The sequence below is a fragment of the Astyanax mexicanus genome, chromosome 9 (genome assembly GCF_023375975.1).
Source record: "Astyanax mexicanus isolate ESR-SI-001 chromosome 9, AstMex3_surface, whole genome shotgun sequence".
In the NCBI taxonomy this organism is placed as follows: domain Eukaryota; kingdom Metazoa; phylum Chordata; class Actinopteri; order Characiformes; family Acestrorhamphidae; genus Astyanax; species Astyanax mexicanus.
Genome location: NC_064416.1, coordinates 1,900,462 through 1,926,536, shown reverse-complemented (window position 1 = coordinate 1,926,536; position 26,075 = coordinate 1,900,462). Strand labels below are relative to the sequence as shown.

At 34.1% G+C, this 26,075-nt stretch overlaps 1 protein-coding gene across 1 annotated transcript in view; it reads left to right on the top strand.

Annotated features, from left to right (window-relative positions):
• The window catches only part of LOC107196871 (uncharacterized protein C14orf132), an 893,178-nt gene that overhangs the window by 8,632 nt on the left and 858,471 nt on the right, over window positions 1-26,075 (top strand). Inside the window, 2 exon segments of the mRNA XM_015600737.3 lie at window positions 3,279-3,465; window positions 3,468-6,619. Of these exon segments, the coding sequence (XP_015456223.2) occupies window positions 3,279-3,465; window positions 3,468-3,526 (246 nt within the window). The 3' untranslated portion in view covers window positions 3,527-6,619.

The window sequence follows — 26,075 nt, the reverse complement described above, 5'->3', positions numbered from 1 at the left end:
GTGAGACTTGGTCAAGCTTCAAGTCTTTGTTGGAGTGAATAAGACTGTATATAGTCTCAAGTCTTTGTAGAGTGAGTCTTGGACAAATGTCAAGTCTTTGTGGGGTGGGCTTGGTTAAGTCTTAAATCTTTGTTGCAGTAAGTAAGACTTGGTCAAGACTCAAGTCTTTGTGGAGTGAGACTTGGTCAAATCATTGTGGATTGACATATATCATATCTTCATATCTTATGTCTTCTATTTTTTTGTAAAAGTGAATAAGACTTCTCATTTCTTTTTAGGTGTGACTTGGTCATATCTCAAATCTTCGTTGGACAAAACTTGGTCAGGTCTCAAGTCCTTGTTGGAGTGTATAAGACTTGGACAAGTCTCAAATTATAGTGGGGTGAGACTTGGTCATATTTTAAGTCGTTGGTGGAGTAGGTAAGACTTGGTCAAGTCTTGAATTTTTGGTTTCTAATCTAAGACAAGTTCAAATTCTTTGTTGGGTGAATCTTGGTCAAGTCTCAAGTCTTTGTGGGGTGAAACTTAAGCTGGGCTTTTTAGCCTTAGCATTTGTTTGTTTAACTTTTATCTCTGTTTAATTTAAACTGCTTTGTTTAATTTTGCTCTCTTTGGACTTGAGTAGCACTGCTGAGGTAAATATAAATATGCTTTTTAGGAACGTCTACTGCGATGTGAGACGTTCAATATTTATTTTTTTGACTCGGTTCTGATACATCAGCTCACAGAAGCCTTGTACTGATCCACATCACCCTAGGAGTGATGAGGAGGAAGAGTGCCATCTACTGTACCCACCCAGCTGATGGCAAGCTGCATGACCGGGATTTGAACCATCGATCTCGAACCTGATGATAGTGGAACCACTTCACCACTCGGCACAACACCTTTCGATATGTCTTATACAAAAATACATTTAATTAATTCAGTGGTAAAAATAAGGGGCTGAATTAATTTAAACCTGTGAAAACCATGTTCCGTATTCGTACCTCAGCATTTTTAGTTCCTAAATGTTTAATTTTTCTTTCTGTTCAGTTTAATGTTTGGTGCATGTCTAGACTGTAGCCATGCTTGGATGCGCTGGTCCATCATTTTTGTCTCTTGTTTTTTGGGGATGGACTGCAGCTCTGGTCCAGATGTTGGGTTCATTCCTCCAATCACTGCCAGAGAGGAAACAGGACTGAAGTGTTTGTCTGATGGATCTGCAGTAAAGCCTGTAGAGTTTATCTGGAGAACAGATGCACCAAAATGTGTACAGGCTTACAGACTGGTACTTTGATCATTTTTTAGCCCTAGAATATCATGATCTGATTTTATTTTTTATATATTTTTTATTATTATTTGTCTGCATTTTTTGCATGTTTTAATTTACCATAATGGAAACATATAAAACTATGGCTGTGACCGAAATGGCTCCCTATTTACTAGTTAGGGCACTATTGAGTATGTCAGCCATTTTTCTTTGAGTGTTCGAATCTTAAGGGGGGATTCGAACATGATTTTGAGGGCACTAAAAACTCCCATAATGCATCATGATTTATAGTAAACTTCGCTGCTTACTAAGCGAGCTGAATGTGTCCCAAAATGCTTTGCGGGTCTCGCTACTTAGCAACAGACAGCCGAAGAAACGGAGCGGACAGCGAGCCACCAGGGTTGCCAGATTGTTACAGATGGGATTCAGATCAAACCAATTCACTGGTTAAAACGTGTTTTAAATCCACCAAAATACTGAGAAAACCACCCAAACAGCTGATGTTCATCATATTAACAATATTACAGGGTTTATTCCAACATGATCTTAACTAAAATACCATAAATATCTTAAATATCACTTATTACAAAAAATTATATTTAAATGAGTTTATCCGCATGTTTGTGTTATGTGTTTTGTGCCTTGTATCATTGGACACACAAACCAAAAAAAAGTAAATACAGTACATAAAAATAACCTTGCAAGCAATGAAAGAAAGAAATAACTTACGAACATATAATAATAAATATAAACACAGCTTCAAATTTCCATCATCAGGACTAAAAGCTCTATCTCTGCAGGGTTAGATATCCCACTATAACACCGCTGAGTTAAATTTCCAAACTCTTAAAACTTGGTAGTTTTGTTCACCTGTCAAATTACAGCGTTTCCTTCAGACAATTTCAGACACAACTCGACATTTGGCATGAAACCACCCAATCTGGCAACAGTGCGAGCCGGGGTACGCTGTTAATTTTAAGGTTTTCTTCATGTAGTTGATTTTTACCCTCCTGAGACCCGTACTTTTGCTTGATGTGCATTTTTTTTATTCTCCTAGCTGTTTGCAATAAAAAGGACTGAACGAGTATAAAATGACCCTTGCCATGTGAGACCTACAATAAGTAAATTAGTTTTGAACATAAAATTGTATGAAAGTTTTTACCTGGCCCATGTTTCTGTCTGGACTGGCTGTAGAAACTTTTGACTGGGATTCCCACCATATCTTGTTTACAGGCAGTTGAGTGCAGTGTTGTCATGTGACCACATGAGGCAAAAAGGTTCAACTTTTATTTTTTTGCTTTTCCTTTCTTTTTGTTATCAAACTTTTTGTCCTATATTTGACCTCTCTTTTGCCAAGCTCTTGTTGTTTTAGTTTTCAGCTCTGGGGAAAAAAAATTAAGAGAGCACTTAATTTTCTAAATCATTTTCTCTGATTTTGCTATTTATAGGTTTATGTTTGAGTAAAATGAACATTGTTGGTTTATTCTTCTTCCTCTTGATTATATATATTCCAGAGGTTTTGGTAAAATTTGGTAAAATAAAATTTTGGAAAACTCATCATTAAATGATCTTCTTCTTTTTTTTATCTTTTTTTTTTTCCAGAGCTGTATTTTTGACTATACTTTTGCCCTGCTCTTCTTTGTATTTTTTGAATTTCCCATGTTTGACCACTTTGCCTGCACACTTTTTGAGGTAAGACTTGGTCCAATCTCAAGTTTTTGGTCACCAGTTCCATTGAAGTCTCAAGTCCTTGGTCATGAGTCCAAGTTGAGTCTTTGTGGAGTGAGACATGGTCAAAAGTCTCAAGTCTTTGTCTGCATTGCAAACTTGAGTCCCCATCTTTGGATGGTTGAAAAGCTGGTAATCCCGGTGATAGCATAATGCTGTACTGGTAAACTAGAAGGATAACAGGGTGTAAGATAGCAATGAGCATCTCGACACACCTTGCACAGGGTATTGCATGATCAGATCAGATATTTTTGATGCTACGTATATTCTAAACCAGCTTCTGTTCTTTCTCTCTCTCCAGCATTTCCCGGCAGTAAGCGGGGCCTTCATGGATTCCCCGTATAACGGCAACACGTCCCTCCAGACCTCCACCTCCAACCTGAACGCCAGCTTCTCCCGGCCGGTTGAGCAGGAGGAGGAGGGCAAGTTCTCCAGCGACGCCATCTGGCTGTGGGTGGCGGTGATCGCGACCATCGGGAACATCGTGGTGGTGGCGGTGGTGTGTGCCTGTGCCTTTTAGACTCCGTAGTTCACAAGGACACGGCCTGAACCCTCTGATTTATTATTATTAATATTATTATTAAATTATATCTCTTTTTCTGACCGTTAGCACTTTAGCACAACTTTCCTTATGATGTTCCAAAGATTTCAATAAGGAACCAGCAGAACATGAAGCGTGGGAGATGGATATGGCTGGGTTTTGGTTTCTGTAATATAATATTTTATTTATCGTCCATAAACCTAAAGGGAAGTGGACTTTTTGGTGGTATTTTTAAAGAAAATAATCCTGGGCTGAATAAATATGGCTTTAGTTGTGGGGGCGTGGCTAACCAATCACAGGGAAAGCTATCATACAGTACGAGATTAAGGGACCTGTTTTCGGAAACACTTTATGATAACTTTCATTAATCTACGATTAACTAAAGATAAAGTTTTACCTGTTTTCAAATATATCTAAATATATCTACGCCAATGGGCGTGGTTATAACACTGAAACAGCTATCACCACCAACAAAGTCAGAAATGCCTTTAGCGCATTCCGAGCCATGCAAGGCATACTTTTCCCGTCGTTGCGATAGCAAAGACACACTGACATGCTTAAAGAATGCTAAAGTAAGGCCCAAAGATTTTACATAATTTGCATAGATTTTGATTCTGTTAATAAATCAATTGATTTCTTCAGAATTTAATAATTTTAACCAAATTTAATAACTATTGTTTTTGTACATTTAAGGAAGAAAAAAAGTTGGTAACATATATTTGTGAATACTACTAAACACATTTGCAACATTAAACTGCAATTAACTGCAGGTTTAAAATGATTATTACTACTGATGTTTTAATGTTCAAATTCTGATGAGCTAATGATTTGCTAAAATGACTGAATATGAAAACACAAACTCATAACTAATTGTCATGTTTAAACATTTTTTGATGATTAAATTCTAAAAAAAATAATTATTAAAGCATTATTTACATTTGTGAATCATTAGTTATAAATATATTAATGAAAGTTATTATAAAGTGTTACCCTGTTTTCAAATATATCCAAATATATCTACACCAATGGGCGTGGTTATAGCACTGAAAATAGAATCAATAAAATCACCACCAGCAAAGTCAGACATGGCTTTTGTGCATTCTGAGCCATGCAAGGCATACTTTTCCCGTCGTTACGACAGCAAAGACCCACTGACATGCTTAAAGAATGCTAAAATAGGTCCCAAAGTTTTTACATTTTGCACAGATATTTTGGTTCTGTTGCTAATAATCAATTGGTTTCTTCAAAATTCTTAACTGTGCAATGTATAATGATTTTAACCAAATTTTCAAATCAAAGCTTTTATTGGGATGCAATTCCCATTGTTGCACTCTACACCATCCTTTATTTGTAGTTTAACATTTTTAAAAGTCCTCTGCAAAATTATTAAAATGAGATTTCATGATGTTACAAGAAATTCTGAAGCAATGGTGGCAATAATTTTTAAACGGCATGTAACCAAATCAATAGGTTTCATCAAAATTCTTAAGATTTTTAGATATTGTTAACTGTGCTAATTGTTAAATGTATAATAACTTCAACCAAATTTTATTTTGGGTTGCAATTCCCATTGTTACGTTCTACATGTTCTTTATTTATAGTTTAATGTTTCAAAAAGTCCTCGGCAAAATGTTTTAATTGTGATTGCATGACATTACATGCAATTTTTTGTTTCCATAACTTTGAGCAAGCAGAAGGATGAGTGAGGCACAAAATAATTTAATAAAACATTTTAAAAGGTTTATTTTTGTGTTTTTTTAGAAATATGTTTTTAGCATTCAAACCAGCAGGAGGTGCTGTGATCTCTGGAAGAAGCATTTTTAAATGTTCAGATATACCTTTTTTGTGTTTATAACAAAATTAAAAATAATTATAAATAAAACATCAACATTGCATGACCCCAACAAGTCAAGACCAATAAACAATACGTTTTTTGGCTTTTTTCACTAAACATTATTATTTTTTAACAACTGCAACTAAATGCATAAATGGTCCACAATTAGTTGTATTGGGTCTCATGAGAGTTTCCTAATCAGTGTCTCTGATTTTGTTATTTATAGGTTTATGTTTGAGTAAAATGAACATTGTTGTTTTATTCTATAAACTACAGACAACATTTCTCCCAAATTCCACATAAAAATATTCTCATTTAGAGCATTTATTTACAGAAAATGAGAAATGACTGAAATAACAAAATAAAGATGCAGAGCTTTCAGACCTCAAATAATACAAAGAAAACAAGTTCATATTTATAAAGTTTTAAGAGTTCAGAAATAATCAATATTTGGTGGAATAACCCTGGTTGGTTTTTAATCACAGTTTTTTTTTCATGCATCTTGGCATCATGTTCTCCTCCACCAGTCTTACACACTGCTTTTGGATAACTTTATGCTGCTTTACTCCTGGTGCAAAAATTCAAGCAGTTCAGTTTGGTGGTTTGATGGTTTGTGATCATCCATCTTCCTTTAATGTTTATGTTTTTAATTTGGTATATGGTAATATATTGGTCTTCCAATGGTTTGCTTAGTTACGCAAACCAGCCTTACATAATCACTGTTTATTATTTTTAGCTGTGAAGGTTGGGAGTGTCAATCCAGCGGATTAAAACAGATTACAGAAGTGATTTTCTGGATCCTTCTGCTGATAAACCAAACTTCTGGCTCACACTGTGATAGAGCTTTATGACCAGTGTGTGTGTGTGTGTGTGGTAAATAGGTGACAGATGGTGGTTGTCCAGAGGGGCTGGGTGGTCGCTGTGGGTCAGTTAGCATTAGCGTAAAGTGCTCCTGGTACTTCTGCTTGGCCAAAGCTCACCCCCTACAATCCTCCTGTCACTGTCAAATATGAACTCATAGAGCCCTGTTTTAGTCATTTATAGACTAGCCATCAATTGTGCATCTTACAGCTTGATTTAGGGTGTGTCAGTGTGTCTTTGCTATCATAACGATGGGAAAAGTACACCTTGCGCGACTCGAAGCACAAAGCAAAAGGCATGTACAAATTCTCTTAATAAATCATGGGTGTGGTCGCAATCATTTTGGGCATAACATGAAATAAACCAATCAGAGTGTCTCTTGCTCATCATTCCCTTTAAGAGTCAGGTGAGCTCTGACAGATTTGGTGAATTGCTATTGTAACGGTGCAGCTACCTGGACGTGTCCAACAAACGCTTCTCAGCAGAGGAAACTGAGCTGCTGGTTGACGCTGTGAAGGAGCTCCAGCAGCTCATTTACGGGAACAGCAATGTTATTTTATTTACTATTCTGTTTATTGTTGATGCCAAGATAGCGATGAACGTCTGACTGTTGGCGTCTGTCTAGGTTGTATTCAGTCAGTGGAGCTCCTGTGTTTTCTGTTACCAAGATAAACAAGATAAAACTCCAGAAATTTACCTGAACACACCTCATTTCCAGAACACCACGCCCATCAGTGTAGATATATTCACAAGAGCACTTAAATTATATTATATTAAGAGAGCACTTAAAAATGATGAGTTTCTTTGATTTTACCAAATTGAAAACCTCTGGAATATAATCAAGAGGAAGATGGATGATCACAAACCATCAAACCACCAAACTGAACTGCTTGAATTTTTGCACCAGGAGTAAAGCAGCATAAAGTTATCCAAAAGCAGTGTGTAAGACTGGTGGAGGAGAACATGAAGCCAAGAGAAATGTTGTCTGTAGTTTATAGAATAAAACAACAATGTTCATTTTACTCAAACATAAACCTATAAATAGCAAAATCGGAGAAACGGATTCAGAAACTGAAGTGCTCTCTTCAATTTTTTCCCAGAGCTCTCTAAAATTAGTTCTACTCGCTCAACTTTGGCACGTTCGCCTCATTAGCTGCTACCTTCAGCTTTAGCCACTACACATCTAAATTTTCTATAATTTTCCATCCTTCCACGTGCATTCCTGAGCGTCCAAAAGTCCTGATCTGACTGGACGATGGATATGTCACTGTGATAATTCAATCACTTCTCTTTCTGAGAGTGGCTCTCCTGCAGTTTCCATCAAATCAGAGTTGATGGCTCCGGTTGACAGCAGAAAAAAGCTATTCCCACCCTTAAAATCAGAGTGTGGAGAGCAGATTAATAACAGCTAGCGTGAGATCACTCTGCATTACGCAGCCCGGTCTTCAGGACACTTCTCAAGCGTTCCTCTCGCCGATGTTGAGTACATTCTGACAGCCTGACAGGACGAGTTTGTGGACGAGGAGTGAATTTAGGACGCAGTGAGCGTCCCAGAGTGATCTGCACCATTTATTCCATGGATTTCATAACACTTATTACTTCTAAAGGTCTTTTTTATGTACAGGGGTTGGAGAATGAAACTGAAACACTTGGTTTTAGAGCACAATAATTGATTGTGGTGACGGACAGTTCTGGTGGAAACAGGAGAGTTGAGGTGCACATTGAATTCTGCGTGATTTGATCAGACGTGGTTTTATATTTTTTGGATACAATCCGGGTTAGCACCCGAACATCCCTTTCAGACAGCTTCCTCTTACAGCGTCCACAGTTAATCCTGTTGGATGTGGTTGGTCCTTCTTGGTGGTATGCTGACATTACCCTGGATACCGTGGCTCTTGATGCATCACAAAGACTTGCTGTCTTGGTCACAGATGCTCCAGCAAGACGTGCACCAACAATTTGTCCTCTTTTGAACTCTGGTGTGTCTCCCATAATGTTGTGTGCATTGCAATATTTGAGCAGAACTGTGCTCTTACCCTGCTAATTGAACCTTCACACTCTGCTCTTACTGGTGCAATGTGCAATTAATGAAAATTGAACACCAGGCTGCTCCAATTTAGCCATGAAACCTAAAATCCCACAATAAAATGATGACAGGTTTTTCAGTTTCACTGTCCAACACCTGTAGATACTGAAACTCAGCCAACATGCTCGTGTGGGGGCTTATATAGGTATAACATGGGAAATGTGGTGGGTTCCAGATAGGCTTCATGGGCTCTGAGTCAGTTTTGGATTCAGTTGGGCTTCCTAAATACTAACAAGGGTCAAATCTAGGCCCCACTGGTCGTGCATTTTCACCAATTTTTGAACCATTCACCAAGTTTTCACCAACAAAAGTAGATTCCAGAACCAGAAACTTTCATTTGCAGCAAGAACCGAAGAATATTAGATTCTTCAGAGTGAACCGTAACCACATCTGGTCACCACCACTATGCAACGCCTTCTGTTGATGACGTATGATGTGACGTTTTGACGGTTTCCTTTAAAACTAAAAAGCATCATGCTTCTAATAAGCCCAAACGAAACTGTTTCAAAAACCAGAGTTCTTTTTGGTGGAAAAGCACCCATTGTGAAGTGTAGAACCCAAAATGGTGCCCATTACTGACATTCATATCTGGGGCCAATATGGAAGCCATGAACAAAACTTTTTGGGACCCAGTTAAGCTGCACATACAGACCCTTCCCAACCCCCTATAGACCTGTAAATTATCTTGAAAGTCTTAAAAATAAAGGTGCATAAATTGGGTTCATTGAGTGACGCCATAGAAGAAGAACCACTTTTGTTTAAAGGTGCCACAAATCATGGTTTGACCAAAGGACCAAAAGAGGTGTTCTCGGTCCAGATCAGCTGAACAAGCCAAGTGGTTTGCAGTATGAAAACACTTTTTTGTATGGTTCGGACTTTTAGATCAACTTTCAGAACAATTACAGAAGGTTGAGACAGGATATCATCAACCATTAAACAATAGAAGAAGAAAAAATAAGCTGATGATTCTGTATCTATTGTAAATGTAGATTACACTCATTCTGCTGTGGAACAAACCTGCACTCAAATTTTGAATTCTTAAGACTGGCACGGAGACAAATTTGGCGCAACATCTGAAAACCAATGAATGTGAAATATAAGACCATGAAAAGTCTCATATTGCGCTCATTCTTTCATTCACACTAAACTGTAGTGTGAAGCCAAAACGAACTGGATTAAATGTACCGAAAACAACATAACAAACATATCAAACTTGGTTTAAACTCTGGTCTGGATTTTTCAGAAATAAAAACACTCTTAATAGAGGTGTTTTTACTAATTAAGGTTCTTCAAACTCTCAAATCTCTGTTGTATGGAAAAAGGTTCTTCTATGGTGTTTTTATGAGTATAGTTGGTTTGCTTTGGTCCAAATAAGATAATGAGTTTGTAAACTGTGATCAGTTTTTTTTTGGGTTGGGTTGGGATGAGTTGGGTTGAGTTAACCCTTTCAGACCCTTCGTGCATTAAATTTAATTGGGGAAACAGCAACTCAGACATTGGGGCATGGTAGCACTAGAACAAACGAGGCAAAGTAAAAGCTACTTTTTACTTATTTTATGTGATTTGGAACACTTTTATTATTTTTGATGTAATAAGGTTCATATCGAATCTAAAATTAAAATGTTAAAAACAGGCATGGAATGCAATGGACATTAAAAAAGCAATTAAATATTTTAGTTAATTTGATTTAATTTAATTCAGATTTCTTTTTAGACCATTAGTCTTTTTGCAGGTTTATTTGAGTTGGTTTGGGTTAATTTGAGTTTAATTGGGTTGAGTTTACTTGAGTTTAGTTGGGTTGGGTTTATTTGAGTTTAGTTGAGTTTAGTTGGGTTTATTACAGTTGAGCTTACTTGCGTTGGGTCTGATTTGATTTGACCTAATTCAACTTGCAAGAAAGTGCAGCTAGTTTGCCAAACGTACCCTTCACTTAGCTTTACTCTGCAGTAAGGCTAACTGAATGTAATCTCCACTTTCTCCTCCCTTATTTTTTTATTTTTTAATCCTTCAGGGGGTTGGCACGGGTGCTCTGGCAGTTTTCTGGGCATGGTTTGGCCTTAGAAATGTGCCAGAGCCCGGTGCCATGCTTGAGCCTCTCGGTGTGCTTGGCTTCAGAGTCAGTGGAGGCATAGGTACCCATCGGCCACACCCACCTCGCTTTGTGCCTTAAAGAGTTAGAAATCCATGATCACCTGGAATCACCTGGAATCATCTGGAATCACCTGGAATCATCTGGAGTCCCTGTCGTCTGGGAAGAGGTTAAGTTCAGTCCTTTATTTGACCAGGGTAAGACTGCTGCTTTGGTTTAATTTGTTTGTTTGTTTGTTTGTGTTCTTCTTCTCCAGCAGATGTACAGTATTTATCACAGTCTGTGTGAGATAATTCATCGCACCACCCTCGGGCAGTGCCAGTCTGTTTCAGTGCAATGCCCAGCATTGCCCCTGGTACTTCTCCTGGTCATTGAACCGTGGTGCTTGACTTGGCAATGCTTCTCGATGCCCACTCAGCCCTTATTTCTACAGTAAAATTAATCAGCCAAGACATTTTAGACTCTGAATTTGGGTTTTTCCATGTTTTCTTTATGGTTCGGATGACTTTCTTTTAAAGCCAAAATGCAGGACATTTAAAATATTGAAAACCTCTAGTATTGGAGCTTCTCCATCAGCAGCCGGAGTCCGAGAGAGTACAGTTGGTCACTACTGTATACTCTCTCTGTGAAATTGGAAATGCAGTAGAACCTCCAGTATCAAACCGTAGCCTCCTGTTTGTTCATTTTGTTGTTTTATTTATGTTATTATTAAAAATATTAAAAATATCAAAATATCCAATTCAGTTAATATCTGCCATGCTAATTCATCTTTGTTTTATTGCGAATGAAGCATTAATAGCAGTGATACACTATTACTGGGTAATGGTACACTGCTATATCCACATTTTGGGAGCATCTTGACTTTTTTTAACATAAAGGCCCAATCCCATTTCTCTTATTTGTACACCACCCTTTGTTTTCGAGTTTAACACTTTCTCTTGGATCACAGTTATATAAGGTTATATCAGTGGAGCACTAAAGTTCAGCAACCTAGCTGCTGCTGCTGATTAACTATTTAACTTTACAGCAGATTTTATCATATGTCTTCAGAAAGGGGTCAGGTGGTGCATCAATTATTATTATTATTATTATTATTGTCCATTAGGGTTGTGCCATATCATATTTTTGAATATGGGAAACTATATTATACCCAGAAACATGGCGCCATATCACCCAATCCTAAATATCACACCAGGGTATTACTCTGTGATTTTTTTTCTTTTGATAAAACCAGTAAAACTGTTTTCATTTCCCATTATATATCTACTAGAGGTAGATTATATCTGTCCAGGATCATTTATTTTACTTTAATACTGGATATATGAAGATATTTGGAGGAGAATATTATAATTATTATTAGTATCATGACTTATAATTCTGGATCATTGACTTCTGTTACAAATCTAATCAAATTCTTGTATTTTTTAATATCTTAGTTAGTGGTGTTCCATATCATATCATATCATATCATATTGTATACAATAGTAAAAATTTAAATTTCATTTTGCTGCAGTAATGTATTCTTGAAATATTTTATTTTTTCAATTCAGTGTTTTGTCATATCAACAAGAGTATCGTTAACATGAAAATACCATGAAATATTGTGATATTTTATTTTAAGGCCATATCACTCACCCCTTTTGTCCATTGCTTAATTCCTCTGTGATGAGGAGATGAAATGAGCTTTTATTAGCTTTTATTTTATTTAATTTTCTGGTTCCACCTTAAATGCTGCAGTCTCCGCTGTTTGTTGGACCATTTAAGGTGGAAGGGGAAAGTTAGCATAATAGTTAGCTAATAAAACAAAGTACTAGCAGTTTTTTTTAATGCATGTTATAAAGAAAATGCCTATAAAACATTGAAACTACACTACATTAAACTATGTTAATATAATTAGTGATTATTGTAATTTTTAACAAGGAAAATATTCAAATTTGCCTTTTAACAAAAATCAGGATAAGTGGTGAAATGGGATTGGGCCTTAACTAAAAGTTTTCTTATTGTTACTTTTTAGTAAGTAAGAATACAATAACCATATTTAACATTCACTTCCCCTATTTACAGGAGATTGCTGGTTCGAATCCCGGTTATGCAGCTTGCCATCAGCATAACCAGAAAAAAAAAAAACAGATGTTATCCAATATTATAAAAATTTGCCAATTTGAAGATTAAGCTTATTGTTTTTGTGTTTACGTATTTCAGACTGTAAAGAGCTCCGGCAGTCCTGATGGGTGCCAGTTTCATCATCAGTACATCAGATTCTGAGATGTCTGAAGAATTGCGACATTCGGAAGACGTGAATTTAGGTAACTCTCGCTCGGAAAAGGAATTACAGGAAATGGAAGTGAGAGAAGGATTTTACGACTTCTCTCTGAGGACCTTGGAGGATGATACACCTGACTCACCTGTAGACTCACCTGTAGACTCACCTGTAGACTCTCCATGAGTTCCATGAGTGTTCAACCATTCTCAAAGAAAATGAAACACAAGGAGTGATTTAATATCTAAACATCTGGACCAAAGTTGTTTTTAACAAAGAACTTTGCATGATTTACCTTCGCCTACATCGTGACATCATCACCATTGTGGGTGGAGTCTTCCTATATACCTGACACTGATTGGTTTCTGCCAGCAGCACCAACTTCACAACGTCAAAGGCAGCATATTTAATTCTTTCCCAGTTCTTTTTCTTTGTCTATTGTTTAAATATGAGATGATACTATATATTTAGTCTCAATTTCCTATAATTTAAACCATCTAAAAATTATTCTATAATTCTATTCTAGAATAATTCACATGGCAAACAAACCAGATTAAACTGAACCAAGACAAAGCCCTTTTGTTCTATTTTTTTTTTTCTATTTTGGTTAAAGCTTGGACTAAAGCTGAGAAATATATTAATATTTTATCACATTGTGATCAATTTTCTTATAATGTGAACAATATTCTTTAATACGCATATTGAGAACAATTATGAATGCTTAAAGAACATTGAATAAACTGTACAGTTCATTATTGTATGTTTAAAAATCCAGTTTAATTGGAGGATGTGCAGCAAAAATGCAATAAAAATCTATTTACTACAAATGAAAGCATATTGAAATTGCAGAATAATAGCATAATATGTCAAAATATGACAAACACTGTGTATTATCTTCAAACATATTGATATAATGATTTTACCTCATCACCCAGCAGCTCTATCAGCTCTATACTCTTCATATCGATATCAGAATTATATCATATTGGTTGAAATTAAGAAATATATTGAAATTTATAAATTTTATCCATGTAATTCAGTGTTTTTTTTTTTTTTTAAGAACCCGATATATCAATAGAAACAGTGCTATAGCAGTGGAGAGCTAAAGTTCAGCAACCTAACTGCTGCTTATTAACTAGTTTATGGCCAATTGTATCTTATGTCTTCAAAAAATTGCATAATTTGAGGTGGAACAGGAAAGTTAACTAACTAGCTAGCTACTGAGATGAATTACAAGTGAGATCTCTGGTTCGAATCCCAGTAATGCAGCCTGCCATCAGCTGCCGGAGCCCAGAGAGAGTACAGTTGGCCTTGCTCTCTTTGAGTGGGTACAGTAGATGGCGCTCTTTCCCCTCATCACTCATAGGGTGATGTGGATCAGCACAAGGTGGCAATGCTAAAGCATCAGCAGCAGTTGGAAAAGAGGCGGAGTCTGAGTTCACATGTATTGGAGGGGGCGTGTGCTGGTCTTCACCATCCTATGAAGTTACAGCTGAATTGGAGCAATTGGGAGAAAAATGGACAAAAAATAAAATCTCCAATCACGTTGCAATGCTGCCATGTGATTCTGCACTGATTGGTGGAAGTTGGAAAAGAGGCGGAGTCTGACTTCACATGTATCGGAGGAGGCATGCGCTTGTCCTGAACCTAATCAGAATTGGATAACTCAAGGTGATAGTTGAGATTGATAGGTGAGTTTAAGTGAGCGGGTTGGTTAATTGGCTAATTGTTATTCAGATAATTGGTTAATTGGTTGATTTGTTAATTGGTTAATTGGATAATTTGATCATAATATATGCCAACTCTGAACTCTACACCTGTATCCTGCAGTGCCAGGCATGTTGCTGTAGATCCATCGTGCCAGGCTCTCCTGGGCAGCGGGAACTGAGAGTTTGAAGGTGATACGATGAGAAAAGGGTATAATAAAATATGTATTAGATAATAAATCAAACTGAAATTCAATAAAAATCACCTTCTATAGCGTTAGCCTGCCTTAACGTCTAACCTCGGCACTGTACGCATGCAATACCTGTATAGTAGCACCAGTGTTCTGGTTATGAAAATGTATTTTTATATATAAAACAATATAAGAAATGCAGCAGCATGTAGATAAAATATATGTGTTCTATAAAGAACTTTATAACCAAATTTACTCAACAAAAGCTGGTGAGAGACCATAACTGTACTGTTTATAGTATTTCATAGTATTTATTTTAGACAGTGAGCATGCAGGGATTACCGCATGCCCACAAGTTATATCTGTTTTATCTGTTTTTTTTTCTGTTCATCTCACGAATCGTTTTTCTTATTCTCTGTAAAACAGAAGCAGAAATGTATTTAAATATTTGGACATTTTATTTTGGCATTTTTAAACATGATTTAAGAATTTGTAATACTTATTTTTATTTTTAAACTGTAATAAACTGCACAGATGTCTGACTGTCCGATTAAATTGTCTAAATGCACATTTTTACTAGTCTGTATTATATAAAATAATATGATAATTCAATGAGATATCTTAATTTCACACATCGTCATTTTTGTCAATTATTAGTTTACTACATAATTTGAACAGACAAACTGTCTCTTACACTGTGCCAAAATTTCTTAATGAACGGACCAATAGAAATACTTCAAAATGACCTAAAATAAACTCTTTTTACATTGACTTCCATTGAAAGTTTAGAACGTTTTTTCTCCTCCTGTAAAGTTGCTATTTAATTTAATTCAATTCATTTAATTGTAATAAATTAATAATAACTGTGTAGTTACATAGTAACAATCATGTAATAACATTGTAACTACTCATAAAGTACAGGTTAGGTAATTTAATATGTATCAATGTGAATTATAATTTGTGTGCAAATGTAACAATGTGTACTTTATCAGTAGTTACACTGTTATTACATGATTTGTTAACACAATTATTAGAAACATTTATAATAAAGTGGTTATAATGTTTTTTTTTCTAAAAAATATTATTTATTGGCATCAAAATACAGATAAATTATAATCAATAAATTAATCAGCCAATTAATTTAATTTAATTAATTAATCAATCAACCTTTATCTCGACTCGTAATACATTGAGGGTAATCCTCATTTTCAATGCAGCCGAGCATTAACAAAAAAATAAAGGGATTAAAAAATAAGTTAATTTATAAAAACAAGCAAATAATAGAAGATTTAATTTAAAAATATAAAGGATATGCAGACAGGCTAAAATTCAAGGCAATAAAATAAAGAGATAAATAATTAGAATAATAAAATAAACAAAATTAAAGAAATAGAGGACCAAAATAACACCAAAATTATAAAAAAGGTAAGTGATGGACCTAAAATACATTATTAACAATAATAAGAAATTAAGAAAGTATAAAAAAATAAAAGGATGAGATAAATGAAATAAAGGTAAAAGGCCAGTAAAAAAGTAAAACCAGTAAGAAAGCAAATAAAGAGATGAAATGAATAAAATAAATAAAAAGTCTAAAAGATAAAACATAAAATTAGATACATAAAAGACAAAATAATTCGAATAAACAAAAAGGTAAAAGAAAAACTGAACTATTAAAAGTTAAAAATAATTTAGAGTTTTAGAGTTTCCTGTAGTGAATTCCAGCTTACTGTTGCTCTGTAGCTAAAAGCTGATTTTCCCATTTTAGTAAAAACTCTAGGAACCTGACAGGTGATCCTGTCACTAATTTTATAATCAAACATTATAAAATTATTTTAAATAGTATGTTTTACAGAAGAACTGATAGAATGAGAAAATATCAACAACACATAAAACACAAAACAAGTAAAAAAAAGTAAAAAAAAAGAAAGGAATTAAAAAGTAAAACTATTGAATGAGTTCTGATTCTAGTTTTATGTAGAATAAAAAAAAAGCAATGCAATCACGATTGACTTCAGCAGATCTGAATATAAAAGGAGCCATAAGGTAACATAGACAGGAAGGCACCCTGAAACACTGGCAGCTGATCACCTGAGTAGTGACGTGTACATAAGATAACATAGCGACTCTTATTTTTTAAGAAAAAAAGGTTACGTACATGTGTTTAGGTGTCTTAAACATCCGCAAATTGCTGAACATGTACAACAATATGAATGTTTAGCAGAAACAGTCAACGTGTTGAGTTAATCTGATTCAGATGTGTTGCTATTTAGATTTAGTATAAATAATGAATCAAGTAAATTCCAGTTACGTCTAGTTTATTTATATAGAGCTTTAATCAACAGGCATTTTTATAAAGCAGCTCCACATGTGCACTCCAGACTCTTAGAACTGGATTTAGAATTGCATGAAGAAAATAACTGCGTTGAGTCTAAAGTGCTGTGAAATATCAGATAAATATAACCTGAGTAAATGTGAAAAAAAAAACAGTTTTTAAATGATGATTTTATTTATTTAGTTTCACTCTTCTTTACAGAATTACTGTTTTAATTCAGACACATTGGATGATTTTTCAGCATAAAAGTCCTGCTAAGATCATCCACAGCATCTCAATCAGACTTTAACTAGACCCTCCTAAACCTTCATTTAGATTATTTCTTTTTTAATCCATTGAGAGGTGAACTTTTTGTTTGTGTGCTTTGGGTCATTGTCCTGCTGCAGAACCCAAGTACTCCTGAGCTTGAAGTCACTAAGGGACAGATGGCCGGAACTGAGATCTTTTATCTGCTTCATGTTGATCAGACAGGTTCTTTTTAAGTCTGGTTGTGGTTAGTAGTGAAACTGAACTTTAAAATTGACTTTAAAAAAGTTTTGCAACTTTCTTCATTTACTTTTTTTTAAAGTAAATTTAATTTTAGATAAATTTAAGTAACTTCAACTCGGTTTCAAGAGTTACACAGAGTAAATAAGTGAACTGAACTTCAGTCAATCCTTTCTTTTAGTAAACTTTACTTCATTTATTTTTACTGAATCAATCCTTTCTTTTAGTAAACTTTACTTCATTTATTTTTACTGAATCAATCCTTTCTTTTAGTGAACTTTACTTCATTTATTTTTTACTGAATCAATCCTTTCTGTTATTAAACTTTACTTCATTTATTTTACTGAATCAATCCTTTCTTTTAGTAAACTTTACTTCATTTATTTTTACTGAATCAATCCTTTCTTTTAGTAAACTTTACTTAAATTATTTTTTACTGAATCAATCCTTTCTTTTAGTAAACTTAACTTCATTTATTTTTACTGAATCAATCCTTTCTTTTAGTAAACTTAACTTCATTTATTTTTACTGAATCAATCCTTTCTTTTAGTAAACTTTACTTCATTTATTTTTACTGAATCAATCCTTTCTTTTAGTAAACTTTACTTAAATTATTTTTTACTGAATCAATCCTTTCTTTTAGTAAACTTTACTTCATTTATTTTTACTGAATCAATCCTTTCTTTTAGTAAACTTTACTTCATTTATTTTTACTGAATCAATCCTTTCTTTTAGTAAACTTTACTTCATTTATTTTTACTGAATCAATCCTTTCTTTTAGTAAACTTTACTTCATTTATTTTTACTGAATCAATCCTTTCTTTTAGTAAACTTTACTTCATTTATTTTTACTGAATCAATCCTTTCTTTTAGTAAACTTTACTTCATTTATTTTTACTGAATCAATCCTTTCTTTTAGTAAACTTTACTTCATTTATTTTTACTGAATCAATCCTTTCTTTTAGTAAACTTTACTTCATTTATTTTTACTGAATCAATCCTTTCTTTTAGTAAACTTTACTTCATTTATTTTTACTGAATCAATCCTTTCTTTTAGTAAACTTTACTTAAATTATTTTTTACTGAATCAATCCTTTCTTTTAGTAAACTTTACTTCATTTATTTTTACTGAATCAATCCTTTCTTTTAGTAAACTTTACTTCATTTATTTTTACTGAATCAATCCTTTCTTTTAGTAAACTTTACTTCATTTATTTTTACTGAATCAATCCTTTCTTTTAGTAAACTTCATTCATTTTTACTGAATCAATCCTTTCTTTTAGTAAATTTTACTTCATTTATTTTTACTGAATCAATCCTTTCTTTTAGTAAACTTTACTTCATTTATTTTTACTGAATCAATCCTTTCTTTTAGTAAACTTTACTTCATTTATTTTTACTGAATCAATCCTTTCTTTTAGTAAACTTTACTTCATTTATTTTTACTGAATCAATCCTTTCTTTTAGTAAACTTCATTCATTTTTACTGAATCAATCCTTTCTTTTAGTAAACTTTACTTCATTTATTTTTACTGAATCAATCCTTTCTTTTAGTAAACTTCATTCATTTTTACTGAATCAATCCTTTCTTTTAGTAAACTTTACTTCATTTATTTTTACTGAATCAATCCTTTCTTTTAGTAAACTTTACTTCATTTATTTTTACTGAATCAATCCTTTCTTTTAGTAAACTTTACTTCATTTATTTTTACTGAATCAATCCTTTCTTTTAGTAAACTTTACTTCATTTATTTTTACTGAATCAATCCTTTCTTTTAGTAAACTTTACTTAAATTATTTTTTACTGAATCAATCCTTTCTTTTAGTAAACTTTACTTCATTTATTTTTACTGAATCAATCCTTTCTTTTAGTAAACTTTACTTCATTTATTTTTACTGAATCAATCCTTTCTTTTAGTAAACTTTACTTCATTTATTTTTACTGAATCAATCCTTTCTTTTAGTAAACTTTACTTCATTTATTTTTACTGAATCAATCCTTTCTTTTAGTAAACTTCATTCATTTTTACTGAATCAATCCTTTCTTTTAGTAAACTTTACTTAAATTATTTTTTACTGAATCAATCCTTTCTTTTAGTAAACTTTACTTCATTTATTTTTACTGAATCAATCCTTTCTTTTAGTAAACTTTACTTCATTTATTTTTGCTGAATCAATCCTTTCTTTTAGTAAACTTTACTTCATTTATTTTTACTGAATCAATCCTTTCTTTTAGTAAACTTTACTTCATTTATTTTTACTGAATCAATCCTTTCTTTTAGTAAACTTTACTTCATTTATTTTTACTGAATCAATCCTTTCTTTTAGTAAACTTTACTTCATTTATTTTTACTGAATCAATCCTTTCTTTTAGTAAACTTAACTTCATTTGTTTTTACTGAATCAATCCTTTCTTTTAGTAAACTTTACTTCATTTATTTTTACTGAATCAATCCTTTCTTTTAGTAAACTTTACTTCATTTATTTTTACTGAATCAATCCTTTCTTTTAGTAAACTTTACTTCATTTATTTTTACTGAATCAATCCTTTCTTTTAGTAAACTTAACTTCATTTGTTTTTACTGAATCAATCCTTTCTTTTAGTAAACTTTACTTCATTTATTTTTACTGAATCAATCCTTTCTTTTAGTACACTTTACTTCATTTATTTTTACTGAATCAATCCTTTCTTTTAGTACACTTTACTTCATTTATTTTTACTGAATCAATCCTTTCTTTTAGTAAACTTTACTTCATTTATTTTTACTGAATCAATCCTTTCTTTTAGTCCTGTTTTTTTTAGTAAGGTTCACTAAAAGAAAGGATTGACTGAAGTTCAGTTCACTTATTTACTCTATGTACTGTAACATTTTTAAGTCTTGAAACTGAGTTGAAGTTACTTAAATTTATCTGAAATTAAATTTACTTAAAAAAAGCAAATGCAGAAAATTGCAAAACTTTTTTTAAAGTAAATTTTACGCATTATTTTTTTCAGTGCAGGATAAAAGCAGCTCAGGTCCAGTTTTTGTCCTGTTTTTTGTTGTATGGATGTATTTTTTGTTGAAGTTTCATCATTAATCCTCAACATGTTCCAGCTGTAGCCGTACGTTAGCAATGTGGACTTTCTCTTCATTCATTTACCAAACATGGTCTGTCTCCAGTCTGAGTGATAACAGCGAGGACGACTCATGCCTTTCTCCTGAATCAGAAACAACAACCCCCTCAGTCTGTACTGGGACCAGTTCTGGCCTTTAGTTTATAATGTAGCTGTAGATATCACATATCTGTTACTCTGTTAGTGAAAGACTTTAAAATCCAAACTTATGTATAAAAACACCACTAGGGTTGCAGGTTTACTTAAAAAAGTTGCTGGTCAACAATCTAACCTAACACCAAACTAACATGAAGCGTTATATCAATGTTTTGAAAAGATTCCAGAAAGGTTCCCTACAATGAAAAAAATAATTATTGGCTGTACTTAACTCAATCAAGTCATTATTTTGCTTTGCTTTGACTCAGTTAAGTTGTAAATACATACAATTTTAACTTCTTTCAACTTAACTTGACTGAGTTATCATTTAGATTTGACTTGAATGCATACAATTTTAAGTTTATTAGTTAGTTACACTATTATAAGCTAATAATTACACTAATTATTAGTTTATTAGTGTCATTTCGGCCCTCCTGTCTGTTTAATTTCCCTTGTTCTCCTGCAGGTGGACCTGTGTTTTCCCCGTGTTCCTGTCTGAGTTTTGTCACCTGTGTTCCCCATGTGATTGTAATCTGTAGCTCCGCCCCCTCATTACCTGGTCCCCAGGTGTCTCCGATTTCCATTTCCCTTAATGTGTATTTATACCCCAGTGTTTCTGCATTTCTTTTATCTGTCTTTATGATTTTCTATAGCGTTGTCTCATTTATTTATTCTCTTGTTCATTTCCCTAGTTTATTTTTTGTTTGTTTCTTGTTTTGAGTTTAGTTTTAAAGATCCTGGTGGTTGTTTTATGTTCATTTAACTTACCTCAGTCAAGTCATTATTTTGACTTTGAGTTAAGTTGTAAATACATACAATTTTAAGTTTAACAATTTTAAGTTTAGCTCCGCCCCCTCATTACCTGTACCCCAGGTGTCTCCCATTTCCATTTTTCCTCCTTGTGTATTTATACCCTAGTGTTTCTGCATTTCCCTTGTCTGTATTTGTTGATATTTTAGTGTTATCTTGTTTATTCTCCGTCTCATAGTCTAAACACATTGTAAATATTGTCACAATCAGCTGTTGGAGAGAAAACTATGAGCGATTATTAAAGAATTCTCCTGTCAGATCAGATTTTTGAACATCTGCTGAACCGTGTTGACAGCTTCTTCTTCTCCTCTCTTTGAAGTGCGTAAAAACCTGTGGGCCATACAATGCAGTCATTAAATTACCCATAAGCATAGGTTTCCCAGAAGGTCTCCACATGGTGCAGCAGTGAGTCACCAGCTTTACTGTATGTTCTCCCACAAACCAGCCTCAACACTGTCTCCACAAACCTGTAGGACACAAAGCTGTAGGACACAAATGTGTAGGACAACAACAAATCTGTAGAACAGCTACAAATCTGTAGGACACAAACCTGTAGGACAACCACGAATCTGTAGGACAACCACAAATCTGTAGAACAGCCACAAACCTGTAAGACACAAACCTGTAGGACAACCACGAATCTGTAGGACAACAACAAATCTGTAAAACAGACACAAACCTGAAGGACACAAACCTGTAGGACAACCACGAATCTGTAGAACAGCCACAAACCTGTAGGACACAAACCTGTAGGACAACCACAAATCTGTAGGACAACAACAAATCTGTAAAACAGACACAAACCTAAAGGACAGCAACAAATCTTTAGGACAATCACAAATCTCTAAAACAGACACAACTCTGTAAAACACAAATCTGTAGGACAGCCACAAATCTGAAAGACAACCACAAACCTGTAGGACAGCCACAAATCTGTAGGACAAACACAAATCTGTAGGACAGCCACAAATCTGAAAGACAACCACAAACCTGTAGGACAGCCACAAATCTGTAGGACAAACACAAATCTGTAGGACAAACACAAATCTGTAGGACAGCCACAAATCTGTAGGACAAACACAAATCTGTAGGACAGCCACAAATCTGAAAGACAACCACAAACCTGTAGGACAGCCACAAATCTGTAGGACAAACACAAATCTGTAGGACAAACACAAATCTGTAGGACAGCAGCAAATCTGTAGGACAACCACAAATCTGTAGGACAGCCACAAATCTGTAGGACAGCAGCAAATCTGTAGGACAACCACAAATCTGTAGGACAGCAGCAAATCTGTAGGACAGCAGCAAATCTGTAGGACAACCACAAATCTGTAGGACAAACACAAATCTGTAGGACAAACACAAATCTGTAGAACAGCCACAACTCTGTAGAACAGCTACACATTTGTAGAACAGCTACAAATCTGTAGAACAGCCACAAATCTGTAGAACAAACACAAACATGTAGAACAGCTACAAATCTGTAGAACAGACACAAACATGTAGAACAGCTACAAATCTGTAGAACAGACACAAACATGTAGAACAGCTACAAATCTGTAGAACAGCCACAAATCTGTAGAACAGCTACAAATCTGTAGAACAGACACAAACATGTAGAACAGCTACAAATCTGTAGAACAGCCACAAATCTGTAGAACAGCCACAAATCTGTAGAACAGCCACAAATCTGTAGGACAGCCACAAATCTGTAGAACAGCCACAAATCTGTAGGACAGCAGCAAATCTGTAGGACAACCACAAATCTGTAGGACAAACACAAATCTGTAGGACAAACACAAATCTGTAGGACAACCACAAATCTGTAGGACAGCCACAAATCTGTAGGACAGCAGCAAATCTGTAGGACAACCACAAATCTGTAGGACAAACACAAATCTGTAGGACAAACACAAATCTGTAGAACAGCCACAAATCTGTAGAACAGCTACACATTTGTAGAACAGCTACAAATCTGTAGAACAAACACAAATCTGTAGAACAAACACAAATCTGTAGAACAAACACAAATCTGTAGGACAAACACAAATCTGTAGAACAGCCACAAATCTGTAGAACAGCTACACATTTGTAGAACAGCTACAAATCTGTAGAACAAACACAAATCTGTAGAACAAACACAAATCTGTAGAACAAACACAAATCTGTAGAACAAACACAAATCTGTAAAACAGCCACAAATCTGCAGAACAGCCACAAATCTGTAGAAAAACAACAAATCTGTAGAACAGTCAAAAACACAAATCTGTAGGACAGATCATTTTTTTCTGTCCAAATTGAACAATATTTGAGATACTGTTTTATAACTACTACAACCATCAGAAACGTTGGAACAGAATAGAAAATAAAAAAAAATAAAGCTACAAATCTGTAGAACAGCCACAAATTTGTAGAACAGCTACAAATCTGTAGAACAGCCACAAACCTGTAGAACAGCCACAAATCTGTAGAACAAACAAATCTGTAAAACAGACACAAATTTGTAGAACAGCTACAAATCTGTAGAACAGCCACAAATCTGTAGAACAAACAAATCTGTAAAACAGACACAAATTTGTAGAACAGCCACAAATCTGTAGAAAAACAACAAATCTGTAGAACATCCACAAACCTGTAGAACAGCCACAAATCTGTAGAACAGCCACAAATCTGTAGAACAGCCACAAACCTGTAGAACAGCCACAAATCTGTAGAACAGCCACAAATCCATAGAACAGCCACAAACCTGTAGAACAGCCACAAATCTGTAGAAAAACAACAAATCTGTAGAACATCCACAAATCTGTAGAACAGCCACAAACCTGTAGAACAGCCACAAATCTGCAGAACAGCCACAAATCTGTAGAAAAACAACAAATCTGTAGAACAGCCACAAATCTGTAGGACAGACACAAACACAAATCTGTAGGACAGATCATTTTTTTCTCACCAAATTGAACAATATTTGAGATACTGTTTTATAACTACTACAACCATCAGAAACGTTGGAACAGAATAGAAAATAAAAAAAATAAAGCAGAAAATTTCTTCTTTTCTTTTTTTTTTTGGAAGAAATGGATACTGAAGCTTTGGACCATCCAGAATGTTTTCAACATCAATTCCAAAACCCAGTTTCTGTCATGGTATGGGGTCTGTACATAGATATATTTTTTATGTATTTTACATATAAACTCTACAAAAAATTATTTTCAGTTTAAGTCACTTTGGAGGTCGACCACAGATGAGTATATAGTTACTTTAGTTTGTTTCTGTATTTAAATACATGATTAAGTTATTGTGTTTCGGCGGCTCTTCAGTAAATACAGGCCGGTGCTGTTCTGTGATTAGTCAGAGCTGTAGGGAGGCTGACAATCCGACACCACATGAAGCAAATCCCTGCTTTACAACCTCATTTTACTGCTCATTTTACTACCAATCATTTTCCCAGAATTCACTGAGGACAGGCAGCTGCAGTAAACAAGCTAAAATTGACAACAACAAATAAGCTTTGAGAACATTCCACTGCTTTCTGTAATTACTAAAGAACATAGTACTGTACTTTTATTTTTAGTTCTTCAGTGCTACATTTTACAATAAACTACATGCAATACTTAAGTACTAAAAATGTACAATACTTTAGTACTTCCAACAATTTAACCTCTACTCAAGTATTTTTTTGATAGAGTACTTTTACTCAAGTCTCTGGTACTAGTACATGTCTGATACATGTCTAAAATACTAAAAGTATCAACTCAAGCTTTTTTACTCAAGTAAAAGTGTCATAGAACTGGTTTCACATCTGTACTTAAGTAAAAAAATGCTATATCTAAACGCTACTGGAGTATTATTTTTACTTCACTACTAGAATCAACTTTTTTTTTCTTTTTCTTTTATAAAAGCACTGGTTTCAAAACTACTTAGAGTATAAAAATAAAAGCAATCTAAGAGGGAAAAATGCCTAATTTTGCTTACACAGATGCACTAACTGCTTGTCCATAAACAGCCAAAATTCTAGTTTATTAAATATTTACCAAAGAGTGCCAAAAACGTCTCCAAGTGTCCCAAATTGTTTCCAAATGGCAAAAAGTTTCCAAATGCACTTCTCTATATGACCCACAATTAATAATTTAATAGATAATAATAAACAGAGCTACATATATTATGCATATAATACAGCTCTGGAAAAAAATGAAGAGGTCACTTCAGTTTCTGAATTAGTTTCTCTGATTTTGCTATTTATAGGTTTAAGTTTGAGTAAAATGAACATTGTTGTTTTATTCTATAAACTACAGACAAAATTTCTACCAAATTCCAAATAAAAATATAAAGTCATTTAGAGCATTTATTTACAGAAAATGAGAAATGGCTGAAATAACAAAAAAGATGCAGAGCTTTTAGACCTCAAATAATGCAAAGAAAACAAGTTCATATTCATAAAGTTTTAAGAGTTCAGAAATCAATATTTGGTGGAATAACCCTGGTTGGTTTTTAATCATAGTTTTTTCATGCATCTTGGCATCATGTTCTCCTCCACCAGTCTTACACACTGCTTTTGGATAACTTTATGCTGCTTTTCTCCTGGTATATATATATTTAAGCTCCAGGATCTCCAGGAGATTGAGAGACGTGCAGCCGGTGGGGGAGGGTAG